General features: G+C 39.7%; 1 protein-coding gene across 1 annotated transcript in view; it reads left to right on the plus strand.

Annotated features, from left to right (window-relative positions):
* The window catches only part of Kif15 (kinesin family member 15), a 69,408-nt gene that overhangs the window by 37,158 nt on the left and 20,750 nt on the right, over nt 1–11,500 (plus strand). Inside the window, exons 14-20 of the mRNA XM_021207851.2 lie at nt 389–566; nt 3,614–3,755; nt 4,379–4,520; nt 6,178–6,375; nt 7,975–8,082; nt 8,910–9,015; nt 10,818–10,983. Of these exons, the coding sequence (XP_021063510.1) occupies nt 389–566; nt 3,614–3,755; nt 4,379–4,520; nt 6,178–6,375; nt 7,975–8,082; nt 8,910–9,015; nt 10,818–10,983 (1,040 nt within the window). The remainder of the gene's footprint in view (nt 1–388; nt 567–3,613; nt 3,756–4,378; nt 4,521–6,177; nt 6,376–7,974; nt 8,083–8,909; nt 9,016–10,817; nt 10,984–11,500) is intronic.

Here is an 11,500-nt window from a genome sequence, read left to right on the forward strand (position 1 = left end):
TCCCTCCCTCTCTCCCTTCCTTCCTTCCTTCCTTCCTTCCTTCCTTCCTTCCTTCCTTCCTTCCTTCCTTCCTGTGCTGAGGATTGAACCCATAGCCTTTTTCATGCTAGGGTCTTGCTGTGTCTTTGAGTTACATCTTCATGTATGTTAATTTAGCCATTTCCTTGTGTGAAGAGTTACTTGGCTAGGTGTCCTATGTGGCTTGGGTGGAAGTTGCAACCAAAGTAACATAAACACATTTTGTTATACCCACCACTGCCAAGTCCCTTTCTGTAACAGAGTACAACCAGGATTGCTGTGTCCTAGAATTTCTGAATGGCTTTTGGAGAGACCAATTCACTTAGGAAAATGTGTAAATATTGAAGTATGCAATTTCTCAATGTCACAGGTGGAGCACCATCCTAGACTTGCAAAGTATGCTATGGAAAACCACTCCCTCAGGGAAGAGAATAGAAGACTGAGGTTATTAGCACCCGTGAAAAGAGCCCATGAAATCGATGCCCAGTCTATTGCAAGACTAGAAAAGGCTTTCTCTGAAGTGTCTAGCACAGAGACAAATGACAAAGGTAAGAAATGATTGTTGTGAAAAGGGGCTGGATTAATGACTTCAATACTTAAAAGCCCGCCTGCTCTTCCAGAGGACCCAAGTTCAATTCCCAGCACCCATGTCAGAGCTCCATTTTTATGAGGGATCTAATGCTCTTTTTCTGGCTTCCTTGGGTACCAGGCATACATGTGGTGCATAGACATACATATTCAGAGAAAATACCTATGAACATTGGACAAAAATAAATCTAAAGGAAGAATTAATCTGTAGGACAGGAAAGATAGTGTGAGTAAGGTGCTTGCTTATATAAACATGAGGCCCTGAGTTTTTGGAACTCTACTTAAAAAGGTAGACTGGGGAGGCTTTGACAGATTGATCCTGGGATTCTCTGGCTGACCAGCCTAGTCTATTAGGAAACCTCTTAAGCCAATCAGGTGGATCCTAAGGAAAAACCCCTGAGGCTAGTTTCTGGCCTTCCTGTAACTCCTGTACACCACAAATACAAAGAGAAAGAGGAAGGAACAGTTTTATCAGGGTGTGCATGTGCTGAACCCCTGAGATCCAAGCATTTAGTAGGCTGAGGAATAGTCATTTTTGGGCTAACCTGGACTATGAAATGAGGCCCACTCCCACCTCAGAAAACAAACCTAAAAGAAAAGGAATTCAAAGCAGAGCTAGCTGGGTGTTTAGTGTATTGTGCTATTCCTCCAGAGGGCTTGAGTCTGGCTCCCCACACGTGTTAGGTAGGCAGCTCACATTTCTTGTAACTCTAGCTTCAGGGGATCTTTTGGGGCACCTGCACTCACATGCACACACTTATACACAGGCATACACACATATACAGAATTTTTAAAAATTAATTTTTTTAAAGTTCAGAGTCACCAAAACAAAAAACAAAAAAACTATCCCCTCCCCCAAAAAAAAAACATTTGCAGTATCTTATGGTTAGCCTTTTTAACCTGGTGGGCTAATTTATTGCAATTGAATGTATTCTTTTTTTTACTGAAATGAGTTATTTTTATTTATTGTATTTTATTTATATGAGAACACTATAGTTGTCTTCAGACACATCAGAAGGCGGCATCAGATCCCATTACAGATAGTGTGAGCCACCATGTGGTTGCTGGGAATTGAACTTAGGGGCTCTGGAACATCAGTCAGTGCTCTTAACTGCTGAGCCATTTCTCCAGTCTTTTCTGTATTTCTTTATATTTTAGAAATAATTCTTAAAGGTTTTTTTCCCCACATCACAAGATAATAAATTGTTCAGCTAATTGTAATACCAAGGAAAGGCCTGTTATTAATATATCTTTTTTTGTTTTAGTGACAGCTTTATTTTGTAGAAGATTTATTCAGATATTTTTATATATGATCTTAGTCAAAAAGCTGAAAGCGATAAAAATGAATTTTTATCCTGCATGTTAGCTTTCCATTGCTATGACAGACTATCTAAAAAAAGAAATCAACTTGCAGGGTGATTTGTTTGGTTTAAGGTTTCAGAGGATTTGGTCCGTACTTGGCCAGCTCCATTACGTTTATGTCTGTGGTTAGTAGAACTTTATATCAGGTAACACCAGAGCTTCTCAACTCACAGATCAGAAAGTGGGGAGAACAGTGGGGTAGGACACTCCTTCAGAGCACACTCCTATGACTTGGTTCTTCTACTTCCGGACAGCCCAGGAGCCTATAAATTCAACAGGGTTAAGCACAGGTCAGAATCGCCCATGAGAACAGTTCCACTGCACATAAGCCTGCAGGGACATTTTAAATCCAAATCATAATGGGAATTTTCATGTTTAAAGTATAGGACATTTCAAGTTTTTTACTACTCAAACATAAATAAATAGTTGAAGTATTTGTCAGTTTGGCTAATGTCAGTCCAATGTGAGAAGTGTCCATGGGTCAAATTCAGGTTTCACTAGTGTTTGGTTCTGGTATTGTGATTATACTGTATATGCTCTGTAGTGATGAAAAGTGCCTTAGTTGGTACTAAGTCTAAAACTTCGGGGGATGGTGTAGCACTTACTGCTGAGTTCTCTGAGATTTGGTAACATCCTCTGCTCCATTCTCAGAGGCAGCATTTACTGCTCCTTTATCACACTCATACAAGACAGGGTCTCTGTGTAACTTTGGCTGTCCTGGAACTCACAGATATCTGCCTGCCTCAAGGCATGAACTACCACTGTTTAGCTCTTTATTTCTTTTTAAATTAGGAGAATTCTAATGTTTATTCTGAATTGTTTATCTCTTTGCTTTTTTATTTTATTTCTTTTTGTGGTACTGGGGATCAAACTCAAGGTTGGGTTTCAGATGCTAAGCAGCCACTCTGCCACTGAACTCTTCCCCCAGTCCCTTCTCAGTCACTCTGTCTGTCTGTCCCATCTATCCATCCTTCCATACATCTTTGTTTCTTGATTTTTTTTCAAGGCAGTGTTTCTCTGTGTAGCCCTGGCTGTTCTGGAAGTCACTCTGTAGACCAGGCTGACTCTGAGCTCAGAGATCTGCCTGCCCTTGCCTCTGAGTGCTGACTTGGTTTGATGTTTGGTTTGGTTTTGTCCTTCCTTTTACATTTTCTAAGCCTTCTATTATTCAGTTCTGAATTAGTTAAAAAAAAAAAAAAAAAAAAGATTCACAATATTTGGGTGTGGAGAAACTCAAGATTTTATATGCAAAGTTAGAATTATCCTTGTTAATCAGTTTTTTCTTCAAAATTATTGTTAACAATGGCTACTAGCATCAATTTTCACAAGTTCAGCTATGCCAGTGTTCTCCATCTGAGCATGGTGCTCATTAGTCTCTGTTATATCTTCATCCTAGGGAACAGTGTGTTTCCTTAACTACACCTCTCTGTCCTGTGGTCTTTGTTCCTTGAACACAACTCTCACTAACCTCTGTGTACACTGTCCCCCAGAGTGTCCTGTGAATCTGTGTCCTCACATTCTCACACTTGCCCTCCTGTCCATTTCTTTCTTATTTTCGTGCCTCAGATTGTACCTGGAGGAGAGCTTGGAAAAGAGTCTTGTCATTTCTGTCTTTCAAAGACTGGAGTGGTTTCCTTCTTAACAGGTCTGCAAGGATTTTCTCCCAAAGCACTAAAAGAATCAAGTTTCTTCACGAACACGGAGAAGTTAAAAGCACAACTCCTGCAAATTCAGACAGAGCTGAATAATTCAAAGCAAGAATATGAAGAATTCAAAGAATTAACTCGGTAAAGTGTGAATACACACGCTCACCTGTTTTCCTAATGTTTTAATGTTAATGATAGATAACTTGGCATGTTGCTTTAAATATGAACCTTTCTAACAACTAATTTGTTTTGTTCTATGGAAACACTTTTTTTCTTGTATCTCTTCATTATATATAGCTAACAGTAGATCATGTAGATATTTATATATCTGTAGTAGATCATGTAGATACTTATATATCTGCAGTAGATCATGCAGATGTTTTATCCGGTGCTCATTTGTTGAGTGTCAATTGAATTTGCTGAGTAAGTTCAACTCATTACCAATTAGTCACAGTTATAGACTAAATCAAGATTTTTTTATTAGAAATTAAAGATTTTTTAATACTCCTATGTGATGCTCCTTGTATAAAAGGATAAACTATATTGATAGTATAACCAAGGTTAATCCTAACCTGACAGTATATTGACTTGAATTTGAGCTCTACAATTTACTAATTGAATACCTTTAATGATCATCAATCTGTGAGCCCTGATTTACATGCCTGGAAAATGAAGGTAATGATTTGGGAAGTATTTCTGACTCAAGCCAAATGTTTAACATTTCTTACTACCTGAAGGTACTAAGTTTTAACAATGTCTATCAGGAAAAAGCAGCTAGAATTAGAATCAGAGCTTCAGTCTTTGCAAAAAGCAAACCTCAATCTTGAAAACCTTTTGGAGGCAACAAAAGTCTGCAAACGCCAGGAAGTTTCCCAGCTGAATAAACTACATGCTGAAACACTCAAGGTAGGTATCTGAGGCATCTATTTAAATTGGAATAGTCTCTTTTATTAATAAAAGTTATTTCCAAACACAGATGGCAGAACACCCTAGTATTCTGAAAGACTCCAGTGACAAAGTCAGGAGGAGTAATAAAACATTTGGGATCAAATTCTGTTTCGTCATTAACTTTAGACAGTGCTTCCTATCATCTGAACTTTTTTCTTTTAATTCTCTTTTTTTCTTTTTCCTTCTTTTCTTTGAGATAGGTTCTCAAAGCCAAAGCTTTCCTCAAACTCACTCTGTAGCCTAGGCTGGCCTCGAACTCTTGATTCTCTTGTTTCCACTCCTATGAGTACAAGGTGTGTGCCACTATGTGTAGCTTTGCAGTATGCTTTTTGTAACATTCAAAGATAGGTCTTTTGTTGTTGTTGTTGTTGTTGTTTTATTTTGTTTTGTTTTGTTCGAGATAGGGTTTCTCTGTATATCCCAGGGCTGTCCTGGAACTCACTTTGTAGACCAGGTTGGCCTCGAACTCAGAAATCCACCTGCCTCTGCCTCCCAAGTGCTGGGATTAAAGGCGTGCCCCACCACTGCCTGGCTCAAAGATAGGTCTTAAGCCAAGGATGGTGGTACAGTCCTTTAGTCAGATCTATTTGAGTTCGAGGACAGTCAGGGCTACACAGAGAAACCCTGACACAAAACAAAAACCACAAGGTTGGGGATTTAGCCCAGTGGTAGAGAGCTTGCCTAGCAAGTGAGAGCAAGGCCCTGGGTTCAGTCCTCAGCTCTCAAAACAAAACAAAACAAAACCAAAAACCACCATACACACACACAAACAAAGCCAAAGGTTGGTCCTAGGTCTCTTTGTATATTAACTGGTATCTGAAGTGTTTCTTACTGTAAACCTTGTCACCCTACATCCTTTGGGTAGGATCCCATGCCGTGACTGTGCCCAGGACCTCATACATACTTAGAATGCACTAAGCTACATCCTCAACCTGGCTCTTATGTTTTGGATGGCTTGGTGGCCTTTAATGGTTTCCAGGTTCCCCCTGCCTATGAGTGGTGGTTCAGTTGGAGACTCACTTGCCCAGGAGCTCATGTTAGCGTGTCAGCCTTTGAGCAAGTTGGGGAGCAGTCTTCTAGCACTCTCTACTAATGGGCACCCTGAATTCCTTAGAGGTTTCTTTTTGTTTGTTTAAATTTAATTTATTCATTTTGTATATGTAAGTATTTTGTGTGCATGTATGCTCCATATGCATGCAGTACCCACGAAGTACAAAAGCGGGGCTTGTAATCACTGGGACTGGAGTTCTAGATGGTTGTCACCATGTGGGAGCTGGAGTCAAACCCTTTCCTCTGGAAGAATATGTACTCTTATCTGCTGAGCTATCTCTCCAGCCCCAACCCTGGACCCTTGAATGTTTGCTAATGTGATGAGTGAAAAATGGGATCTTGTTAAGGTCCCACCACCCACCCAGCTTCAAGTTCCATTTTTTAAAACCGTATTACAACTTAGCATGCAACTGTATTGAACTGCTTTGTTTATTTGGTCCTATGCATAAAGAATACATCCTCTTGATAAGTTGATGAATAAAATTTTAATTTTTATTCCTGTTGATAAAATATAGTAATTTTCCCGTTTGTACTAATGTTTCTTTCTACAATGATTGTTCTGCAGATAATCACCACTCCAACCAAGGCTTATCAACTTTGTTCTAGACTAGTACCAAAGTCAAGCCCTGAGGTGGGGAGCTTTGGCTTTCTGTGTACACAGAGCTCTAACAGACTAGATAATGATATATTAAATGAGCCAGTACCACCTGAGATGAGTGAACAAGCTTTGGAGGCCATTTCTGAGGAGCTTCGAACTGTGCAGGTAATGCTTAAATCTTAAGAAAAAGAAAAAAATTAATGTTCATTTGGATAAAATTTGTGTACTAGTTTAACTCTGTAAATTTTAAGTTTGCGTATATGAAGGTTTTGGACTTGTTTTTTGTTTTGTTTTGTTTTTTCGAGACAGGGTTTCTCTGTATAGCCCGGGCTGTCCTGGAACTCATTCTGTAGACCAGGCTGGCCTCAAACTCAGAAATCGCCCTGCCTCTGCCTCCCAAGTGCTGGGATTAAAGGTGTGTGCCAACACTGCCCAGCTTGTCTGTATTTTTAGTTCAGTTTTTATTCTTGAGCAAATCATTCTCCATTTTCTGTGTCATTTCACTCTGTGTGTGAAATGGCCAGTTTTCTACTATTTTCACCATTTAGAACTGGTATAAATGGCATAGCATTGCACTGGCTAATGTAAGTGATGTCAAGTGATAGCACCGATAGGATTTTTTTATATAGCTCAAATTTTAGGGAGGTTGTAATGTATTTGAAGTAATTTGTGATTTGATTATATTGGGGTCCTACTAGTTTGTTAATTAAATTTTACCGCTTTGTACAGTAAAACTTGGAATGGATATTCCAAATCTCAATTATGTTCTTATTCCAGGCCAGAGAGGCCTTTGTGATGAAATAACCTCATGCAGCGCTGAGGAAGTTTCTTAAAGAATCAATGTTTAAATCTAACATTAAAAAAAAAAAAGTTTCCATAGGGCCTCTGTAATTTCATATATATGTAAAATAAAAAATCACACACACACACACACACACACACACACACACACACACACACACAATGTATATTTGTACCCACCAAGCCATCTTTCCAGCTCCTATGTCCATCTCTTTTATTTTAATTTTTTTGTTGTTGTTGTTGTTTTGATTTTCGAGACAGGGTTTCTCTGTGTAGCTCTGGCTGTCCTAACTCACTTTGTAGTCCAGGCTGGCCTCGAACTCAGAAATCCTCCTGCCTCTGCCTCCCCAGTGCTGGGATTAAAGGCCTGTGCCACCACGCCCCACCTTTTTTCTTTTTCAAGACAGGGTTTCCCTGTATAGACCAAGCTAGGTTAGAACTCAGAGATCTGCCTGCCTCTGCCTCTCTAGTGCTGTTATTAAATGCATGTACCACCACAAGCTGCTTAGACTCTAATTTAAATCAAGGTTGAATTTTAACCACTTCTTGCTTTGTGCTTAAATTTATCCGTTTCAATCAGACACAGTATAATTTTGAAAAGTAGGAATGACCAGTGTAAGCTGCTGCAGATGTCTGGCCCAGCGGTCCTTTCCTGTGTTTTCTTCTGTAAGGTTTGAGTTTGTTTTAGTTTCTTGTCTCTTTAACCAAAAAGAGATAGGGCAGGAGAGTTCTCTTAGCAGTTCAGCTGCCTTTCTAGGGGACCTAGGTTCAATTCCCAGCACCCACCTGGTGGCTTCCAACTTTCTGTAGCTCCAATTGCAGGTGATGTGAGCTCCTGTGAGCTCCAGGCATGCAGTTGGTACATAGACATATATTCAAGCAAATTACCCATACATAAAATAAAACGAAACATTTTTTTTAAATGTAAAGGCCTTTTTGATGACTGCAATATGTTTAATGCAGGAACAACTGAGTGTTCTTCAAGTCAAGCTGGATGAAGAAGAATGTAAAAACCTGAAACTTCAACAGAATGTCGACAAGCTAGAACACCATTCTGCACAAATGCAGGAGGTAAGGGGCAGAGCACAGCCTCAGAAGGTGTTGAAACCCTCAACGTAAAGGCGCTGTGAGATGATGAGATGAGGATAGTTCTCCCTTAAAAGCCCTCCCACTCTTGAAGTTCTTTTCATTATTCCTTAACAAATCTATGTGCACTTTGACCCCTTTTGAGCTCCCCCACCCCCAACATTGCCAGATGAAAATTCCCTTGCTAAGCCCTAGTCAACTTTTTGTACTTCTCTGATAGTGACACAGATACTCATTGCCTAAGTTCTGCACCACTTAGTAAGGTGTGCAAGTGGGATGTTTAGAAGAAATCAAAATGGTCTGTCCGCACTCTCATACTGATCTTGGAATGTCATCTTCATTATCGTTCATAAACAACCAAGTTTTGTCTTGTCGTTTACCTTAAAACTAGACATTAGCCGGGTGGTGGTGGTGCACACCTTTATTTTTTATTTTTTTAAAGATTTATTTATTTATTATATGTAAGTACACTGTAGCTGTCTTCAGACACTCATGAGCCACCATGTGGTTGCTGGGATTTGAACTTTGGACCTTTAGAAGAGCAGTCAGGTGCTCTTACCCGCTGAGCCATCTCACCAGCCCGGTGCACGCCTTTAATCCCAGCACTTGGTAAGCAGAGGGAGGCGGATTTCTGAGTTCGAGGCCAGCCTGGTCTACAGAGTGAGTTCCAGGACAGCCAGGGCTACACAGAGAAACCCTGTCTCGAAAAACCAAAAAAAAAAAAAAAAAACCTAGACATTAAATACAAAACCAAATTAATGATCTGCATTGTGTCTTAGCATACATTTCCAGTATATTTACTTTTCCTAAAGCTTTTCTCATCAGAAAGAAGCGATTGGACCAAACAGCAGCAAGACCATCTCACACAGCTGAGTGACCTGGAAAAGCAGCTCCAGGGTGCTCAGACTAAGAACGAGTGTAAGTTTGGACACTGGGGATACTCAGCATCATTTTTAAAATTTAAATTATTGAGTTTTGTTTGTTTGTTTGAATGTTTTATTTTAAGGGCTTGCTTGTTTTGTTTGTTGTTAGATAATTGATCTTAAATTTCCATGGTAAATGTATAATAAATAAACTCTTGACGAAATAATTTTCTTTAAGATTGGTCACAAATCAATGTTACAAGTGTTAGTTTATTTAAAAGCTGGGGCTGGGGGTTGGTGGTGCACGCCTTTAATCCCAGCACTTGGGAGGCAGAGGCAGGCGGATTTCTGAGTTCAAGGCCAGCCTGCTCTACATAGTGAGTTCCAGGACAGCCAGAGCTACACAGAGAAACCCTGTCTCCAAAAAAAAAAAAAAAAGCTGGGAAGATGGTTCTTTTTTTTTGTTTTGTTTTGTTTTGTTTTGTTTAAGATTGATTTATTATATGTAAGTACATTGTAGCTGTCTTCAGACACCCCAGAAGGGGGCATCAGATCTCATTATGGATGGTTGTGACCCACCATGTGATTGCTGGGATTTGAACTCATGACCTTTGGAAAAGCAGCCAGCGCTTTTAACCACTGAGCCATCTCTCCAGCCCTGGGAAGATGATTCTACTGCCTTATGAGTTTGAGGACCTGAACTCAGAACCTAGAGCCTAAACTGAGAGCCCGAACTCAAAACCTAGAACATAAAAAGCTGAGCATGGTGTGACACACATCTGTTATCCCAGTGATAACAAGATGGAATACAACAAACAGATCCCAGTTCACTAGACTAATCTAACCTACTTACTAAAGCACTAGGTCAGTGAAAGACCTTGTCTCAAACAAAAGTGGAATGCACCTGAGCAATTAGTTATATCCAAGTTTCTGTTCTGACCTGCACACATACGTATGTGAACAAGCATACCTAAATAAATATATACAAACACACACACATTTTTAAAGTCCTTTAAAAATGAAGTGTCTTTAATTTGAAAGCTGGGCTGCATTAGTAGTGACGAAGTAACGCATGAATTATTTATATATACTTCTAGGTGTGGGGTATCTTTCCTATTTTTATTTTAGTATATACTTGTCTTCATCAAAGCATTTTCAGATAAGCCAGGTAATCCAGCAGTTAGTAGTTAAGTCAGGAGGTTCAGCAGTTCAAGATCTTCCTTGGCTACACATCAACTTGGAGGCCTTCCTAGGATGCATGAGATTCTATCTCCAGAAGATTTTCAGTAGATTGTAGTAAAACTATAAGTCACTTAATCTACTTTTTAGTTGGAGTTAAATCTTTTGAGGCTACAAGTGTTTAACCCATTGTTGAAAAGTTCTGGTATATTACTAAAGCATTTCAACAGCTAAGAGCACACCCCTTCAAATATGTTAATCTCTCAAGTTTTTCTTATACTAATAATTTTGTTGCATATTCAACTGGAAAGAATATCTTAAAACATCAAGTGACCTAAAAACTAGGAACAGATGTTAACTCTTCCTGTTTCTGCAGAAATGTTGGAACAGCAGGGTATGGTAGCATATGCCTATAATCCCAGAACTCAGGAAGTGACAGCAGGAAGGTGAGGTGGTCAGGGTTATCCTTGCTACATGGTAACAATGAGGCCAGGCTGGGGCAAAAGAAATGTAGGTGCAACCATGACCTAAGGAAAGGAGAAAAAAAGAAAATTTGGTGTTTAGTGCTTAGTTGTTGGTGTTTGTCCTTACAGTGGTAACATTGTCATTTATTTGCCTCCTTTATACAAAGAACCTGTAAAGGGACCTGTTGAGACCTTGATTTCCTTTATTTTCTAGTTTTGAAATGTGAGGTACATGACCTGCGAATTGTTCTTAATTCTGCTGACAAAGAACTTTCTTTGGTAAAACTGGAGTATAGCACATTCAAAGAGAATCACGAGAAAGAACTAAGCCAGCTTTCTGAAAGACATGTGCAGGTTCAGCTTCAGCTGGACAATGCCAGGTAGAGTTCTCTGATGGTTAAAGATGCTCGCTTCATTGTCTGTAGTACTCTTTGAAGTATCATGATCCCAACCCACATTGCATAAGCCATCATGTGCACTGCTTTCCCAATTGGTGTTGGCTTCACTATAAACAGTGTGTGTGTGTGTGTGTGTGTGTGTGTGTGTGTGTGTGTGTGTGTGTGTGTGTGTGTGTGTAAGTGTATTGATTTGCTTTTGTTTGCTTGGGTCTTTTTTGTTTCTTTGTTTTGTTTTGTTTTCTGAGACACCGTCTCCCTATGTAGCTTTCCCTGGCCTGACACATTCTGGTTCCTTAGTGCTGGTATATAAGACATGTGCCGCTACACCTGATCAGAGTACATTGCATTATCTACTGAGCTATGTGTTTAAATGCTATCTTAAAAGCAATGATTATCCTAGCCTTTAAAATGTGTTGGTTGCTGGGTGTGGTGGCTCTCGCCTTTAATCCCAGCACTTGGGAAGCAGAGACAGGTGGATTTCTGAGTTTGAGGCCAGCCT

The sequence above is a fragment of the Mus pahari genome, chromosome 10 (genome assembly GCF_900095145.1).
Source record: "Mus pahari chromosome 10, PAHARI_EIJ_v1.1, whole genome shotgun sequence".
Classification (NCBI taxonomy): Eukaryota; Metazoa; Chordata; class Mammalia; order Rodentia; family Muridae; genus Mus; species Mus pahari.